Here is a 19,825-nt window from a genome sequence, read left to right on the forward strand (position 1 = left end):
TCTTCTTTCTGTCACTTCACTGAAAAGTATCATAAATTTAATCCTGCAAGGCAGTAATGAAAAATTCCAAATTTTCATAAACAGCATTTTATTGAGGTTATTTATGCATCATCAAATCTATATCTGAATAACAAAGTTCACAGATGAAATCCTGTTCTATTATGACATTAATATTCTGCTTCATTCCTGATAAAACACAGATCAGTAATTAATTTCAAACCATCATTTTTTCCTACTCCAATTAAGATATGACACAAAGAGAGCTTAAAATAAGTCTTTTCTTTAAGATGTAATACAGTTTCCTTTAACCAGTGATGGACAAAACAGAATAGCATGGATTGTGAATTATTAAAAAAAATCTTCCTGGTTATTGCAAGTTTTGTAGATTCCATCTCAAGAAATTGCTTTAAAAGTGGTAAATAACGAGGAGTGATTAGGAACTAGCCAAGGTCATTTGTACTATCCTAATAGGCAAAGAGAGTTTATTCTTCTGAGATCTGATGAACATTTGTTAACTTGTGAGCAGGGAGAAACAAATAAGGTAATCCTTTATAGGCAGCAGTAGCAGGATATAAAAGTAATTTTGTCAAGAGTCAATGGTAACTACCTAGTAAAGCTGATAAAGAGATTAAATTGAAGGAGCACGGAGATACAGGAAAAAGCATTCTGTAAAAGGTAGTGGAAGAGTTATAGACATGATGGAAAATGGTATGAAGCACATGAGGCATCTCCTTTTCTAACTGAAATGATTGGGAAAGGAAGGTAAGAGCTTACAAACCTCAAAGGTTTATGTAAAAAAAGGTTTGTGTAGTCTAAATGTAGGAAACAAAACATTTGTTTTCCACTGTGTGAGGAAGCACATCCCTGCAAAAAGACACAACACCAACATTCACCTTTGGGCATCGGGAGTTGTGTGGTATGGAACAATTCCTAACACATTCACTACCGCTAGGAGCTGCAGAGAGAGATGTTTGAACAACACAACCACTCATTTCATTGCTCAAATCAGAGATGGTGGCACCTTCTAAAGATCTGAAATTCCAAAAGAGACTCTGCTTGCAACATTTAAGACTTTCATACAGACCTACGGACCTGCAATTATTTGCAATTGTAGGCTCACTGTAGCAAGTGATTGCTTACACATCCCTTCCCCTCAAATAAAACTATAAGAAACAACTCACCACTTGTCCATTCTGAGGATTTTTATGTGCATATGGTGGTCCACGGATGTGATTCCACATCTGACCAGATGTCATAGCAAATACAACACACTAGAAAAGAAAAAGAAAAACAATATACTAATTAATTTACTGTGAAGGACTGAACAGAAAACCATTCTGTTGGTTACTCTTGTTTTAGATATGCAATTTTTTCACTATCCAGACACAGCATCTACCTCTATTTGAATGTTAGGATAGTATCTTCAGATGCTGTTACTTTCATAAAATTCTTAATGACTTCTACCATTCTGAAAATTACTTACCTCAAGCCAGATTTTCCAAATCTCACTTGAAATAACCCAAAATTTATACACCATATTTACACATCTACATGACAACAAGTACTTGCAGCAGTAGAAGGCATTCATTGCAAATGTTCTGGAAGCCAGTACTCAACCTTTATACAACCTTCCATGAAAATATTTCTGCCTCTAAATCTTATACAAATATTTATCTTACCCTTTTGTTTTCATGTGTCTGAAATTATTCATAAAGTAATAGAAAAAAAGCCAGTTATTAAAAAAAATCTGTACTATTTTATGAAATTCTCATTATGTGTCCAATATGACTGTGATTCATTTTAGCTATGACAAATAGCAATGGTTGATTTGCTGGAAAGGTTGAAAGTTCGCAACAGAAAAAAGTGTGAGGTTAGGTTAGGCATGTGTGACAACTGTAAAAACAGACCTTAATTCTTGTAGAATATCATACTGTAGAATATCCATGACAAACACCAGTCATACCAAGAGTCATTAAGACTATTTTAAAGAAGAAAGTACAGTATTTTGGATTACCAAGTAAGAGAAATAGGAAACATGTATCATCTAAATATGTCTTTTGTTTTATCAGTGTGAATAATCTTTACAAAAGCTACATTTTAAATTCAGTACATGCTCATTTTTACTGTACATCAATATTCCAAATAGCATCATAAAGTCATAAAGATATGGCAGATGGATCATGCCATAAAGGCAGATAGATCATGAATGTAAAAATTTGTACCATAGTGACTGACTAAACCAGGGTTTACTAAAACCCTTCAGTGTTTTCTTTAAAAAACATTTTGTAACATGCTTCTGAAGTAAATACAAGCTAGTGTAGCTCTGCATCTCTGTAAATGCAGCATTGCAACCTCTAGAAATAAGAACAAGGCCTTACTATGGAAACTTGTCAAACTTTATTAAAATCTGTCTTGGTTTTCCTGGCTTTGGGTTTTGTTGTCATTTGGGGTGTGGGTGGTTTTTTTGTTTGGTTGTTTCTTTGGGTTTTTTTTGCTGTTGCTGTTAGGTAGTTGTTGGCGGGGGTGGGGGGCGGGTGGTACCTACTCAGCTAAAACAGCAATTTTTCCAAAGACCAGGTGACCATACCTAGTTTACATTACATTGGCATATTATTTTTCCCCCTATTCTGTTTAGGATGAAATAGATAGGACTAATACATTGATGCATTACAGTAGTGAAGAGGTGACAGCAGAGACAGCCAAAGTGTAAACACAGGCTACAATGTGTCAGTATGGAATGACAAGAAATGATGCACAGGATTACACTGGAGATCCCAAGCCTATAAATATTACAATAGTGAATAAAGAAACACAGACATAGGAGCACATAGGAAACAGTTTTAGTGCTAACAAAGAAAACAAAGGAGAAGCATCCAACATATTTAAGATCACCTCGATTCACCCTGTAAATTCTGATCACCTCGAATTACCCTGTAAACTTTTCTGGCAGATCAGTGAAGAAGAACAAAGCATGAAATACTCCCAAATGGACCCTAAACCAAGAAGGAAGAAAGCAGCAGCATCATACTCCTCCCAGCAAAGACCATGGAATGCTGACAACTCATCATAATACCACATCACCCCAAGGGAAAAGAATGATCTGCAGATCCAGAGAGAACAGTGGAAGATTAGCCATGACATCAGAGAAATGCTAAGATACCAAGAAACGCATGCAGAACGATTTAATAGTGCTGTTATTAATGGACTTGTAATAGAAAGAAAAGATACATTTTCAAACACAGCTTAATTACGACTTTGCTGTAGTGCTATAATTTTAATTACAACAAGAAAAAGTTGTTATTTTTAATATAAATGTGTTTCATTTTGCTTTCAACAGGATTAAGAATGTAACAGCATAAAAACTAACATGGCAGATGAAGACATACTGGTAGCGATTGCTAGCAAATGGATTGTGTTTTTATTAATAATATGCAACAAAATGAAAAGAGTATACAGTGACATTACTGGGAGAAGAGTAATATAGTTATTTCTATACCTTGCAGATTGTTTTAGCAGAGAAATTTATACTTCAATTTTGGTGATGACTAACATAATAGCTCATGTGAAAGGACAAAAGTGTAGAGATTGAAAGTATCAAAAGTGAGGTGAAAGATATTTAGAAAGGCAAAAAATTAGCTGAAAAGTCAAACATTGAAAGATAACAGATGAATGGAGTACACAAACTGTGCCGCTCTGAAAGTGTGCTTTCTATGAGAAGTAATTTTTCTCATTTTTAAATTATTGTTTGTAATTTATATTCTCTAGGGCCAAATCTGCTTCTATATAGAAAGATCAAAAAGACTCTACCCCATTTTATATATATTCATATATTTTATAAATTATAGATCTCCCAAATTACGAAGATCTTTCATGCTTTAAATACCACACTGTGAGACAGCATAAAATCTAGCAAAAGAAGTAACTAGGAGACACAATAGTGGGGAGAGGAAAATATGTAAGTGCATCTGTAATTCACACTGATAAACAATGTTTTCCATTCCAAATGGCATATTTTCCATAGGATCCTATACTTTGGGGTCGAAATATTTCTAAACTAACCATTACTGTGAGTTGATTTTTCCCAGTTAGAAACTTTGCCAAATTCCTACAAATTATCAACTTGTTCATATTTACTCTCATATGCAGAGAAATTGTGCCTTTCTGCAGTTTTCTTGGATCTTGTCAAAGTTCAAAGGATGAAAACTGGAGTAAAGGAAAAGATTCAAGTTGAGCACTTATCTCTGATCACAATGCTACTTTTCCATAGTAGAGTCCATATTTCGGCAGTTCTACAGAGAGGAAGACTATAGACACACCTTTCCACCATCTGCTCCTTCTTTCTCCTTGTCAGACCCCAAGAACACCACTGACTGCTGCATGCCACCTGATTTATCAATGGAGTTCAGGATATTTTTCAGGGTTTATGCTATTTGAAGAGCTTCCAGATTTAGGTAGCTTATTTTGCATCTAAATGATAAAAGCAAGCAGAGTATTTGGCTCTGTAGCTAAACAGTGGTGTTCTAGGTGAGTACACTCCATGTGTAGATGGATCCACTGCAGGACCTTGTTAACAAATTACTTCAAGTGATGCTTCCTTGATGGCTTTTATCCTTAAGTTTCACTAAGGGGGAGACTGCTTTAAGCTCACCCATGGTGCATTTGTGTGTAAATCACAAGGTTTCTAAGAACAGATAAAAGATAAATTAAGCACCAAGAGTCCCAGCAGAACACTGAATTACAAGCAAGACACAACTTCACAGGCACATAAGCAGAGTATCTCAACTTCTTGGTCTTGCAAACCTTGCAAATTATTTATTTGTCTTTAATATATCCCCTTCTCAAAGGCCCAAGTTTTGTTTAACACTGTCTGCTAGTTCATCAAACAAAACTGGAGACTTAAAAAGTCATTTAGTATGCCTTTTGAAGAGAAGCTTCCTATTAGCAGATAGTATACAAAACCAATAATGAGATTTCTTTGCAAGTTTAGACCCAAGAACATGAGAAACTCTGTAATGTAAGAAAGATAATGAAATTTTAGATTCATTTATGAATATAGTTAAATTCAAGCATAGGTTGAATAAAAATGAATGACAGCTAGTTCAACACTTTATTTCTATATTGTTCTGTATATGTAAACTCTAACAATTTCAGAATTACTGTTTTAAAGAAACGTAATCCTTTCTTATCCAGTTTAGCCTTGCTTTTGCACTCAGTGAAGACTCTCATGCTATGAGCTATATAATCCATTTCTAAATCCATCACTTATCAGATTCTCCAATAAGAGATATAGAATTAAAAAACAGAGTGCAAAACAGGAGCAAAGAGAATTGTAGCTTTAAATTTTACCTCTCTAAAATCTCTAACTATAGGAAGAAAAGGAAATTAACAATCAGAATTATTGATGTTCTTTTGGATACCCACCTAGCCACACAGAGAAACCTTTGTTCTAGTGTTTATCTTTGAATAAAGCACATTATTTTTCATCCTCATTTCCAGAAAGGGGTGAAAAAGTCACTAGCAGCCATAAGACCCTCCAAGCTCCTTTGGACCAATAACTGCTGATGAACGTACTATGTGGTGCAAGTACTGGGGAGTGTATCCACACAATATGCATTTCTCATACCCATTAACTGTTATGAGAACAGGGAACACACACTTTGTCTCCTCATTCAAGTGACCTGTCATATTTTGCCCAAGAGAATTAAATCCTAGGCAGCTGCCTTCTAATCTGAGCACAGATTTTGTCTTCCCTGATTCCACAGGTATATAGGCAAATCTGAAATATACACATAAAGTAAAACTGAAAATTACATGCAGAAAACAACAGCCTGGTAAAGAAAACACTGTCAAAAGACAGTCTAGCCAACAGAAAAGAAATTCTCAGCACACATACTGTTGTCTAAAATGAAGCAATTCCTTATCTAAACTGTTAGAACCTTGCCTAGTTTATACCATCTGACCTTTTCTTCTCCCTGCTTAAGAAACGAAGAATCCTGAAGAGTCTGAATTGCTCCTTGTTACCAGCATAAAAGGACAGGAGTCTGCAAATATCTAAGGACTGAAGTCCTTTGTCATCTTTGCGTTGGCATGTCAGAGGGAAAAATATCCATAGATGAATAGCAGATTTTGAATTAAAGCACAAAATAATCTAGGGGATAAATTTTACATGTGATTTCAAAAGATATTTTGGGATATTATGTACCGGGACTCAAGTCATCGTGGTTTGCCATCCTAAAACTCTTCTGGGTAATGTTGCAAGTGAAAATGCCTAAGGCATACAAGATACTACCAGAGCCTGCAGCACTTCAATGAGGGGATGAAACCACAAATATTGCTGTGGTGCAATCTAATGCTGAGGGCAAAACGAGTTTGATGGTCTTGTGTGAGCTGGCACTGGAATCAATGTGTGAGATTAAACCTGTGGTCTTGCTTCTACAAGTCTATCAAAACTATTAGATGCATCATTAAAACTGCATTCCTAAATATTCTTCTAAAAAACTACTGGAAATACTGTCTATGAGACAACATTTTTATATCAATGAAGTTATCAAATTAACATTTCTGGGATCCCCTGTCAAAACAGCACAGACTCTTTATGCTGAGAATTTTCTTCTAATTTTTAGCAACAGATCATTCAATCAGTGACACAATCCATTTTTCATTTAAATGAAAAGTAACCACCCTTTTTTTTTCCTTTTTTAAGATTTGGGAACAGTAAAACTATTCAAAGGAAACTGAGAAGCTCTAACAAAACAAGAAAAAGAAAACAAGAGTCCTCTGTTTGCAATGATACAGTTTTCAGTCACTGAACGCCATAATCTCTATGAAAAGGTTTCAGTTGGAATTTAAAAATGTTATTTTGAGTATGTTTAATGAATATTAGCCACCTAGCAGTACACCCAAAAAGCATTTAAAACCCAAACCTAAAGCTTTCAGAAAAGTGCTTTTGTGCTTTCTCAGCTCAATGCCGTCTGAAAAAACAACTGCCAATAAGGAGCAAAAGAGTTGTCAATACTTCTGCTGAAAATGTGGGCTTTCTGTAGCCTTTAAATATCTTGCCAGGATTTCTGTTTAATTTGGTTTTGAAAGTTCAAAAAGGAAAAAATATTCATGAAGAACATAATGATTTATAATTAAACATTTATTACTAATTTATACCCTTCATAACAAGCATTTTCCTAGGCATTACTTTCTCTCCTTAACTTGACACCATCTTATCAATTTTTCCTTTTAATGAGCTTTTATCAAAAAAAGAAGCTCTAAGTTTACTGGTAGAAAAAAAAGCACTATGTCAGAGAATCATAACTATACAATACTGAATATATTACTACATTATATAATACACACACACACACATAAAATATATATATATATATATATATATATATATATAATATTAGTGACTGCCCGTTTTCTTTATGAATCCCAACAAATTTTAGTCATTAACAGAGGTCATCTGTCCAAAAGCCTGCAATCAGGAGTCCCTGCTGATTCCACCAAAAAGAAGTTATAAAATTAACTTGTATGTCTGTGCAGGTCTGAATAAAACCAAAACGAAAGGACTTCTGGTAAATGTATGATCTTTGCTAAACCATCACTTTAAAGGGTATGGGGCTTTTACTACATTGTGAAGTCAGAACAGTAACAATTAAAATAGTAAAGCATTGGCTCAATGCCATCATTAATTACAACATACTTTCAGATATAAGACCACTTCCTAGAACATCCTTTAAGTACTATTAATTTTTAATGTAAACAGAATTTTACAGGGAAAAGTATTAGCAACAATATAGGGCATTAATGCCATTTTAGTTACTTGCTTGTCTATACAATCAGCAGCATGACAATTACTGAATTACATCAATACATTTCTTAAAATATTTGATTACATTTGGATCTGTCCTCAGGAGTTCAACTGAATGACATTGTAGGTTTTCTACACAGCAATTAGCAGTCATGTTCAGATGCAAACTCTTCAGCTTCTGCTAAAGAGAAAAGTAAACATTCTAAGGAAAAATTGATGCATTCATTCTCTCAATTTTATTACATCTTCAACTATTTATTGCACCTTGTAGTAGAATGATTCTATGATTTGAAGAACTCATTTTTAACCTCTGCAAGAGAAAAAAAACAATTCCACAAAACACTGAAACAAACTTTTCATCTGAAAAGTCTGAGGTATGAAATTGAGATGAAATTGCTGTCTCCAAAGATAGAGTGCATGGTTAAACAAAAGAAATACCACTGATTACATATCTTTGTTTAATTTTTTGACACAAGTATCTATTTTCTTGTGATAATTATTGCTTTAGTCAGGTTGTTGCTATAAATTAGAAATCAAAAAAAAGACTGATACATATCAAATGGGAGACTAACTGGTGGTAGAGCATCTTTAGAAAGCATTATCATTGAAAAATAACCTAGAAAAATATATGGAATTAAATATGAAAGACTTTAGGAGAGACATGTCAAAACTCTGTGCTAGATCTTGGGATATTCCAAATGACATCCTGGAACAGAGAAGACATTCTGATCCTGGCTGTCTAGATCAAAAGGAAAGTTCATTCTACTTCAAATGTAGTCATAGTGGTGGTTTATTTGAAAACTTGTTCTGTATTCCTTTCTCAATGTATGGTGTAGATTAACAAACTGCTTAAATAAAGATGTTTTCCTACACTAGTAGGAAAAGCTATGGCAGCACATGAGAGAAAACAGCATTATCAGTAGTCATTATTCAAGATTAATGTCAAATATTAAAGAATTTAGAACAAAGAGTTTTCCTTAATATGTTATTAATAATGTAGACATAAAAATTAGAACTCACCAGATACTAGGTAATTTTAACTTTGACCTTTATGAGATAAAGTCTGCCAAAGGCCCATCAGGTGATAGTACCACAAAAAGAAGATATCTTGTCACAATTTTGAATTAGAGCAGAATAGCAAACCAGTAATATGATATTGAAAAGGAAGAAACAGTTATATGATAACCTAAGTCTAGCAGAACTAAAACACATAGAACTATGAAATAGCCCAGGTTGAAAGAGACCTTGAAAGACCACCCAGTGCAAGCTTTCTTGGGAAAGAGAGCCTAGATGAGAAATACAACAGGAATGCTGATGTAGAAACAAAACTCATATTCCATATAAAATCCTAGCCATGTCTTTCAAGAAAGGTTAATTCATATTGATACAAGTTGAGGAGAAGTCTTTAAAATGATCACGGGAATAAATAAACATCTAAATGGCAAAAGAATAAAAGTTTTGTTTATATTGCAAAAAAAAAGGTGGATGAATTTCTGAAAAGTAGTGTTCTCCATTGATGTAACTACTAGAACAGTAAAATATTGGAGTGGACTCACTAATTACAGATACTATTCTAGTGTTGAAACCCATGCTTCTGATGCCATGTCCCTGAAAATTAAGCATTTGATGCTGTTCCTCAGATTTTTCCTCTTCTGTCAGTCACAATGATGTCAGAGTAATGAGTGCTTGTTAATGCACTGTAACAAACATTTACCATCCCTGAATACTATTTCCTGTTTAAAACTGAGACAACTAAGTTGCAAATCCCACATTTTTCATCAGTCTACTCAGTTATTTGAAAACAACCATGAAAATAAACACAGTGCAATACACTATTAAGCAAATTCAAGCTTCATTCATTATTTATGGTTTTGAGGATTGAGTTGACTAATATTTCAAACACACTTGGCTAGATCTAGTCTTTCCTCAGAGCTAACACTAAGGTCCATCCTACATGCATTTAGGTCAGCAGTAGAATGTTAAGGTCAGTATTACTGAAACCAGTTTTGGAAACAATTCCCTCTTTTTCTTTGTTTCTCAGATCTTTTATCATTGTCTTAGAACATAAAAGCCTCTGTTTTTTTCCTCAAACTTTCATTACTCTAAATTTATGTAGTCTGACATCAACATCTATGCTAAACCAACTGATTGACATTTTGGATTTTATCAAAAAAGGGCAAGTTGAACCATAGCCATAAACATCAGTAACCATTATTGAAAATATTTTCATACTAAAATTCAAATAAAAAACTGAACCTATCAGAGAATTTGCTCATTTTCATTGAGTCACTCATAGTAACTGATACACACTTCTTACGAGAATCAGACCCAAAATCTGGATTATGAATCTTTTTCTGACTGTGTCAGCTGTGTCAGCTCTCTTGGGTTTGATTCTGAACAATGTACTAATTTAATTGTTTTTCATTTATCCTGTAAATAATAAAAACATATGCTAAGATAAGAAATTAATAAAAAGCATATTAGTAAAGGAAAATCTGCATACCAGAGCTGCCATGGCCCAGCCAGTTTTGTTATAGATGAACTCTAGATTATTTCTTCGCAGATATAACAAGCCACCAACAAGAGATACCAGAAGAGCCAGTGCAATTGTACCAGAATAGTTAGGAGGCCTGAACACTCTAATCTGGAAGGAAAAATGCAAATACAGATTGCAATAAATGCTTACATATAGATCATCTTCCATGTGGAGCACCAAACACAATGGAGCACCTGAAATCTGCTTTCAGAGTCAGCAAGACTAGTCCCTAAATATACTTTAATAAGAAAGAAAGTACTTTAATGAGCACATACTATGAAAAATATTCATGTTTAATTTGGAACTGTGCAACTGTGAAACATTATTTCTTCAAAAGATTTGCAGGTTGTGTCTGAATTAAAAGCAGCTACCTTTGAATCTAAGTGTTTTGTATATAGTTTTGTAAAGCATATTTTATTTATTAACAACTAATTATTACTGCTTGTTTTTATCCAGAATTAGACTATAACAAAGCAAGAATGGAGTATAATCTGCAGAAGTTCTCACAAGTACCAAAAATGTTATTTTTTTTAATATGTTGTAGAACCCTTGCTTGACAAAGAAAGTTATTAAGGAAAGATGGAATTTATCGTCAACCTGTCTCAAACCACAAAGATACTTAGATTTACCTTCCACTTTTAGAATTGCTGAAAGACTTACATGAACATCTGTTCTGTCAGCTATCCATTTAGCTAGCTGTTCAGCTGCAAATCCGATTCTCTGCAGGTCAAATGTGTCAGCTCTCTTGGGTTTACCCTTTGGAGGAAAGTGCATGAAAGTCGGAGCAGAGTTCATGTTCAGCTACAAAACCAGGAAAAACAGCAGGAAAAAAATTAGTAAACTTATCCTCAAAATATAATACCACAATAGCCTCAATAACACAAATCTAATTAGCACAAAAATATCACTTGCCTCCATACATTACATTTTTGAAATATTCTCATATACAGTCCTCCAAAAAGAGTGCTCACAATATTCCTTCCTGTAGATTCTTCAAGATGTTTAATTATTTACAATGTTTCACCCACAAGCTTTTCTATATAAGAGTATCTTAATGCTTTAAAGTTCTCATACATTGTAAGACCTTTCCTGTAATTGGTAAAAAAGAGACCCTGCACCCAACCGATCTATTAAATTATATTAACTTATAATTCTAAGGGAGTAAAGTAGCTTGACGGTGTTTGGCTACAAGAGACTAACCACTAGTGACTAGACTTTTTTGGAATCCAAAAACAACTGGATAACTAGCTTAAACTACATAACTTGTCCTAGAAGTTACTGTTAATTTAGGTGTTGATGCCACTGGAACTATTCACAGTATATTAAAAAATCCTCAAAAGTGATAAACAAATAGATCTACATATACATTTGCTATTTGAAATTTTGACTTCAGATTTGCAAGGTAGTATAGGAAAATGTCATTTCACTATATAAAATTCCTCTGTATTCAGTCCATCTCAGAAATCATGCAATAAAGCACTAGAAAAAATGAAAATTAACATAAACAAAATCAGGGGTAATGCTTAAAGCTGATGCAATATGGAGCTTTTTAAATAAAGAAGTAAGGTTTTTTTTTTTTAATCCTGAAAAAATGAAGTTGACACCACATTAGCAAAAATTTATATTGAATCAAATACAAAGCTGAATTTATCAATAGAAATTATCAACTATTAAAATACTTTCCATCTAAGCAAAAAAAAAAATAGCCCTCTTTACTGAAATGATTTGGAAATAAAAAATATTCCAAGAGAGGCTAAAACACATGCTGTGAAATAGTTAAATAAAATATTTTATGAGATACAGAAACATTCAGACATTGTACAGTGTTTGGAGGCAGCTGATCTGGAACTGGTTTATCATTTCTCTATAAACATGGCAAAAGCTGCAAAAATCAAAATCACATTATTTTATGGGGTTTTTTTTTGCTATGGCATCAGTATTACATGACTTTGCACACATAAATGTAAAGTCAGAACTACATTTCCCTCAAATCCATGTTGAAATAGTCATTAGTATAACTTATTCTTAACACTCCAAAAAACCCCGTTACATATTTATGCTTAATTTTATCTAAATGTAAACATGCTTTTAAATGCATACCATTTGAAATAAACTGAATTTGTGCCCTGTTATACAAGGAATAAGTTGAATTGGACTCTTCTAACATGTGCTGATTGGCTTAAGGAAAGGTTAAAAAAATATTTTGTGTTATTATAACCATGCAGGTTACAACATATATAAAGTTCTCCAGTCTATATAGTCTATAGGTTATAAAGCTTTAATGATTATAGCAAAAAAATCTTTAATTTTTAAAGCAAAATCTTATGCCACTAATAACCATTTTTACACAATGTATTCTAATATTTCAACTAGAAGTAAAAATAGTTATTAAACACACTATTTAAACTATTTAAAGTAAGTATTTTAAAAAGACATATTAATCTTTCCCCTGAACATTTAAAGTCACACACTTCACCAAAAGGTATTTAAAATATACAGATAACTTCAAAGTTTTTCACTCCTCCTAATCTGCACTTTTAGCTTCAATCAATGGACAAGTATCAAAGATAACATGCCAGTATTCAGTATTCATTTTCAATAGTTGCCTTTTTCCTTGACTTCTCAATTTCAGAGCAGACCTTAAACTATTCTCCAACTTTTATTCTTCACAGCCAACAACTAAATTGTAAAACAGTCTTTTCTCTTTTCCCTGAAGAAATTCCAGACTAAATATTACTAGCTGGAAAATATTGTATTACATAAAAGCAATTAAAAGGCTCTTAAACTAAAGAGCTGGTTTTTTTCCCTAAAGAGAAAATAAAGGAAATCTTTAAATGAAAATGTTACTTACAATGTGTTTAATTCTAAAAAATGGCCTAAACAATTGCTTATAAACAAAGATTAAAAACTACACTTGGAAAATACTAGAAGTGGTTATTAGTAGAGTCTATCTTCACTGATGTTTAAAAAACTGCTATGTTTTTAACCAGGAGGAAACTGTATACAAAACAGGGGTACACACCTGCAAACAACAACTAATTTATCTTGTATTATTTGATAAATTGACATGTAGTTCTAAAAATCAACAATGCTTTACAGTATTCAACATTTACCTGCTGAAAAACATCTGCCCCTTCGTCATAATCCACTATTGTGAAAAACAGTTTGTTTGAAAAAGCAGATGAATAGCGCCATGAATTAGCCAGCACTTGATATTCCTCATTAGCTTGCCTGTTAAGAAAAAGAAACAAATGTATATCTATATGCCATTCACTTGCAAAAAATATCCTATAATCAGCTGCAATGGTTAGATGAGTTACATTTGCAGAATCATTCTCCACATCCGTACTATCAATTAAAAAGTTTCAGCTCCTTATGCAACTTTCTGTTTCAAATTTGTCACCTCCAAAATTAGAAATGTGTTACGTTAAACTATACAAGAGAAATCCCAAGATAATATTAAGAAAAAGTAATGTTTTCCATATTTAAAGTCTCAGTAAATAGGACTGGTCTGAGTTGCAAGTATCAAATAAATCTGCTAACAGATCCATGTGAGGATATGCTTATGTGGCCCTTGAGTGTGCTATCAGGATATACTTGCTAGAAACAGCTATACATAAGGAATTCTGAAACTAGGGAACAAATAACACACAACGGTGAAAGTAGTACGTTCCTAAAATAGCAGAGCCACAGGAGAGTCAAAGAAGCTGCTAAGCACTGGGGAAATGATCCTAAGGGAATAAAAAGTAGGCTTGTAAGCAGCATGACAAACTCCAGACTATTTCTCTGAAAGTCGTTTTAGATGTGGTGATTTTATACAATATCTAATCTTTTCTATCAGCACTAGAAGGTGATTTGCTACTAAATATCCTTCTAAATAAAATAATCAAACAACAAACAAAAAACCAACCAACAAATACACCAAAAAAAACAAAGAGAACACAAACCAAAACAAACAATTTTGCTCTGACTTTACTAAGAGGAAGAGAAAGACAAAGGGAATTCCAAGACAATAATACTAGCAATGACATCCTCTAAACACACAGTGTCATAAAACCACAGGTTATTCCACAGGACAAATCTATACAGGAGAAAAAAAAAACCCGAAATGAAGGGATGCTTGCAACACTTTCTGATTTAGAGAGACTCCTTTGCTAATTTCCATATTACTGTTTAATCACATCCACTGTAGAGTCCAAACCAGTGGTTTACCACTTGGCAACTCAGCTTTGCATATGACAAGATTCTGAAGTAGTATAAATGTGTTCTGCAGCTTTTCTCAAAACAGTGTTTCTAGAAAAACAGTTCTATGTGTTTCATGGTGCAGAACACTATTTAAAAGCTGTAAATGCAAAAATCTGTTTGCTGCAAGAGAAACTTTGCACTAAAAATATATAAGAGAGAACAAAGAAGGGAAGACAATTACAGGATCACAGATATCATAAGACCTTCCCCTTTTCTCCATAACTGAGATCAACCTTAGACATGAAATATATTACATACAAGCTCCAGTACAGTTGTGCATTATTAGCAAATCTACTGTACATGAAAAAAAATCATAAAATGCCAAGACTTAAAATGAAAATTGATGATCTCTTACTCCCACAAAGAATTAAATAACATGAAGCACAATAAAACTCAACTTTCATTCTTATTACCTGACTCAGTAAAATTTGCTACTTAACACCCTTACTCAATGGGCAGTTTGCAATTAAACAAAGAAAAGAAGCAATTTAGGCATTAGATTGGTTACTTCTACAAACAGATATTATCACTAAGCAGACTAACATTCATTGTCATCCTGAAGAGGGCAGTCAGACAACATCAAAGGAATGCTGTAAAATCTTAAGCAATATCTGTAGTGCACTCTTCTGTTAACCTGCTATATTTAAACTGAACCATTTTTATAATAAGAACAAGATGAAAATCAGTTCATCTTGATGCTACCATTCTTCTTTATCTACCTTTCACTTGTGATGAAACAGTATTTCTGGGAAATTTAGATACTCCACTTAGGCCCCACTATTTGAGAGGTCTCTTGTTCCCATTGATCTCCATATATTTTGCATCTTTAAACTATTCTGAATTAACGGGTAACATTTAAAGTATTATTCTGCAAAGGCTGCATTTTTTTGTAACAGACTCAAAACACAATTTCATCCTCTCACTGAAAATAGCAAACCATTCTATGATGCATCCTCATAGAAGCTCTTGAAGGGTGTGGAAAAGAGTGGAACAATGAGCAGTAGAAATACAAAGTTAAAGGATTACCACACACTCATAACTGAAGATCTTCCTAAACATCACTATATCCTTTCCAATTTAAAAATTTCTGATAGAATAACATTAGTAACTTTTTGTAACACTGGTTCATTCCTTTTCAGACACAGTAACAGTAAAAAGCATAAGCACTTGACTGAAAAAACTCACCCTTCAATTATCGGTTTTCAACTTGACAATATCAATTGTCAAGTTATCTACCTATCTCTATACTTAGTTCATACCCATTCTAACAGCTTGTTTCTAGGAAGTAATATTAATTATACAAAATTACTAGAATAATTATGTGAAAATCAATAAAGGCATAAAAGCAAAGAACTACACTTGGTCTGAACTCAACAGGATATAATGTTAGCACTGCTCATTTTCTTGACAGGATTTTTTAATAGATGAGAAGATTTGAATGTTATTGCTGCTATAGTCACTTCTTTAGAATTTCATCATAATAGCAACACAGGAGCTAGCAACAACTGTAATATTGACCAGCTGGCAGAAAATAGTGGCCAGATCAAAAGGGAATGCTACTATTAGATTTACTCAGAAAATTCAATATACTGGAAAGTCAGCTGCTAAGCAAATGCTCTACAGAAATTCTTCCATTATGCAAGAGGTGCTCATGAAATATTAAAAGTTTTAGTTAAATAGATTAATTATGTGTGTGGCTATAGCAGTTAATCAGATTTGTATAACTTGAGCTATATTTAATGAGATTAATTTTATTCTATTGGTCTGACATTATAGTAAGGAAAACACAAACTGAATATTAGGAGAAGAATAAAAGAGTATGGAATTATTTGAGAAAGAAAGTAGTAAAGCATTATTTTTTGGCACACTATGTACAATACTTAAAAATGTACAGTTGGCACAGAATGTACTACCAGGTTACTTACACATTCTTATCCATCTGTTTAAAGTAAACTGTGATCAGTGCTGCAATTTACTTCCAATACAACTTCTGGCTTCTATTTGCAATGGTGCTCCCCAAAACTGAAGGAACAAAGGCCTAAATGCATATTTTGACATCATCTCGGTGTCAAGAAGGCGGTAAATTCAGAATGCTTACTTGATTTTGTTTAAGATGACTCATGTCTTGATGAGAAGCACTGAAAAATCTACAAATATGTCCAGAAAGTTCACTAAACGCAACAGAGAGTATAAACACATTGAAAACCATGCAGGTTTTGCAATCTAGGTATCTATAAAAGGAGAAAGAAAGCTAAAATCTATGCTATTCTATTTACAGCATCCCATGAAATTTTCAATATTCTGTAGATGAAAAGAAGCTATGAGGTCCTCTTCTGTAGAAGTTGCAAAGTAACAGAATAAAAAATTGTGATCTCAGGAAGAATAAGGAGTCCGTTATGATCCAAGTATAAAATCACTGCCTTGTTAAGCAGGACTCATCAATATTTCTACCAAGGTCCTGAAGTGCACAGAAACAGCAATTGCAGAACTTTCAACAGCTTGTTCCAAATTTCCTATTCCTTCATTGAACAAAAGGTCTCATTATATTTAAGAGACCTGTCAACGATTTTCTCACTATCTGCTCTTTATCAGCTAACAAAAAACTAAAACATTGGATCCTGTTTCATCTTTCTGATGATGCTCCTTGACTGCCACAATTCTTCTTGCTGTTGATTTACTCTTGCATCAGCTATTTGATGTCTTCTGAGATTTTTTTTAAGCGGGAAACCAACAAAATTCTTTTGTTTTTTTCAGAATTAATAAACCTCCTGGAGGTCTCACTGATATGGTAGATGCTAATAAAAGTATTTGGAATTTCTTCTCACGTATTTTTCCATTTTCTTCTCATCTTTTCAAGGAACACTAAGAAAAAAAACAACACAAAATATGCATCTTTTTGTTGATGGGCTTCAGCTGTTGGGAAAAAGCTCAAGTGACCAGTCTCATTTCTCTGACCCAGATATCTTTTTCTAAATGAAAATACCCCAGCAATGAATTTGAAAAATGAACCAGACAAAACTGTGAACTGTTTGATAACAAACAAAACACCTCTTGTATGCACCTGTATTCAGAGCAGAGATGGTTGCTTCTGCCAGTCAGATAAGAGCAGCAGAGCTCAGAAAGAAAACTAAAAGACTTCATATAATGTGTTTATGGAGTGGTCAGATGGTACAGCAACAAACAAAAAAGGAGCTAATTATAACAACAGAAGATGCAGAGGACAGTCAGCATCAGCAGGCTTGAGCTAAAGCCCTTTAGTGGGTAAAAATCAAAACACTAATAATCAAGTGAGGCAGGGGGGCCACTGAATTCTGGCTGGTAAAAGCTGCTGATCACTTTGGAAAAATGTAGTGATAATAAAATGAGGGAGCTGATTGCAAGGTGCAAGAAGATGAAAGGCACAGAAGCTGGCAGCAAATTTTCCCCCAAAAATCATTCAAGTTAGTCCAGTAGTTACCATTTGCCTGTATGCAATTCAAAGTACAGGCTGAGAAACAGTCCCTCCATCTCTATGAAGATATTCCTGTCAGAGTGAACGTGTTTTTTTCTCCTTCTTACATACATAAGTAATTTTTTTCAGTAGTCTGACTGATGTGGGTAACAGAGATAAACTATTTAGCTGAGTGAAGACCTAGGGACAAAGGGAAAAGGGAAGCTAGTCTTACATGCTGAGGAGTCACTATTTAGAGTGAGATTATTTCTGCCTGCTCATCCAAACTGATTCATCATCACAGTGCATCAAAGGGCCTTTCAGTGTCTACTTCCAATGTACTGTTGAAGAATATATACACCAAAAACAGCAGTAACAGGTAAATCAATTAAAACTAACTAAGTTTAATTTCCTGGAACCAGAACAGTTTAATCAAACACATTTCAAACATGCATGGAAAAAACCCCATCCTAAGCCATTAGAAACACATTCCAGCTCTGTTCAAGAGCACATTGAATAGTTAATCAGTTATTCCTACTTCATTTTCTAACACCAGCTGTGTCATATTGGACTTAAATAACTGGGACAACAGAAAAACTGACATTTATGCTACCACTAATACAGTTGTAAAGGCATCAGATGTCTTTCAATACTTTTTTAGATCAGAAACCTGTAACTTGTTTGTTTGTCCACAAAGCTAGATGAAAGAGTTCTGATTTAGAATAAAGATAAAATTTCCTTGAAAAAGCTCTAGAAGTGTGACTATGGGCTGTACTAATACATGTACATAGCTGCTGGCTTTCAGAAGTCTTCATGTGTTAGGACTAGATTGATTCAGACAGGATTGACTGAAAGGATATTTTTAAATACAAAAGCTTTATCTAAATATCTAGTGTCCCAAAGACTTCTTTGTATGCAGCATTTTAACATATCATTTTAAATTGATATGATTTCCATACACTTTCACAAATAACGTGATTTGTGTGACTGATGTTGTAACATCCTCCTTGCTGCACAGAGAAAATCCTCAGATTGTCTAAGACAAATTTGGTCAACTTTCCACATGTATCATAGAAAGATAAAATACAGAAGTGTCAAATCTACACACCAAAAGGAAAACTTTTTTTTTTATAGTTTTGTGGTGCATAAACCAACCACGCTCAATTTTTAGAGAGGAAAAAAGTTTTCGTTCTTGTGGCAAAGTTACTCAAAGATTTCAGACTAGGGGCTTCTTCATATTTGAAATATGACATTGATTTTTTCTCTCTATGCAATTATTCCAAAAATATTTTGACTAGTAGCAGTTAACTTAAATCTTGAACAAGAGCATCTTCACAGAGCCTTACAGATTAAGTTAAAAAATCAATTTAGCCTTTAGGCAAAGTGGCTAGTGAATATCTAACAATCAAGTAATGCATGCATTTCAGTTCTATATATCCTTACAGTGCTCCTGTCCATTAACTACCCATTGATTTGAAAAGATCTATTTTCCTGATAATGGTTTTATGTGCAGTATGATCAACCTCATTAAATTCCTTATATTTCACATGAACACATGGATCGCAATTTCACATTTCTTTAAACAAACCCAACTGAAAGTAGTATTCTTATTTTTCCTTCATTTTATGCTTAAAGATTTTGTACAAGATATCTAGTCTGGTCTTTCCTAAGATGAAGTTTATAAGCTCTTTTTCAGTACAGTAAACAATATACAGTTGCAAGCAAAATAAACTTCCTTAATATCAGCAATATTTATGTTGTTTGACATGCCCTACAAAGGACCTATATGTAGAACATGGAAAGAATTTGC

General features: G+C 33.5%; 1 protein-coding gene across 1 annotated transcript in view; it reads right to left on the reverse strand.

Moving 5' to 3' along the window:
* TUSC3 (tumor suppressor candidate 3) overlaps positions 1-19,825 on the reverse strand; it is a 109,257-nt gene that overhangs the window by 50,650 nt on the left and 38,782 nt on the right. Inside the window, exons 3-6 of the mRNA XM_036382611.1 lie at positions 13,454-13,571; positions 11,001-11,141; positions 10,308-10,448; positions 1,182-1,271 (exon numbers count right to left, since the gene is read on the reverse strand). Of these exons, the coding sequence (XP_036238504.1) occupies positions 1,182-1,271; positions 10,308-10,448; positions 11,001-11,141; positions 13,454-13,571 (490 nt within the window). The remainder of the gene's footprint in view (positions 1-1,181; positions 1,272-10,307; positions 10,449-11,000; positions 11,142-13,453; positions 13,572-19,825) is intronic.

The sequence above is a fragment of the Molothrus ater genome, chromosome 4 (genome assembly GCF_012460135.2).
Source record: "Molothrus ater isolate BHLD 08-10-18 breed brown headed cowbird chromosome 4, BPBGC_Mater_1.1, whole genome shotgun sequence".
Classification (NCBI taxonomy): domain Eukaryota; kingdom Metazoa; phylum Chordata; class Aves; order Passeriformes; family Icteridae; genus Molothrus; species Molothrus ater.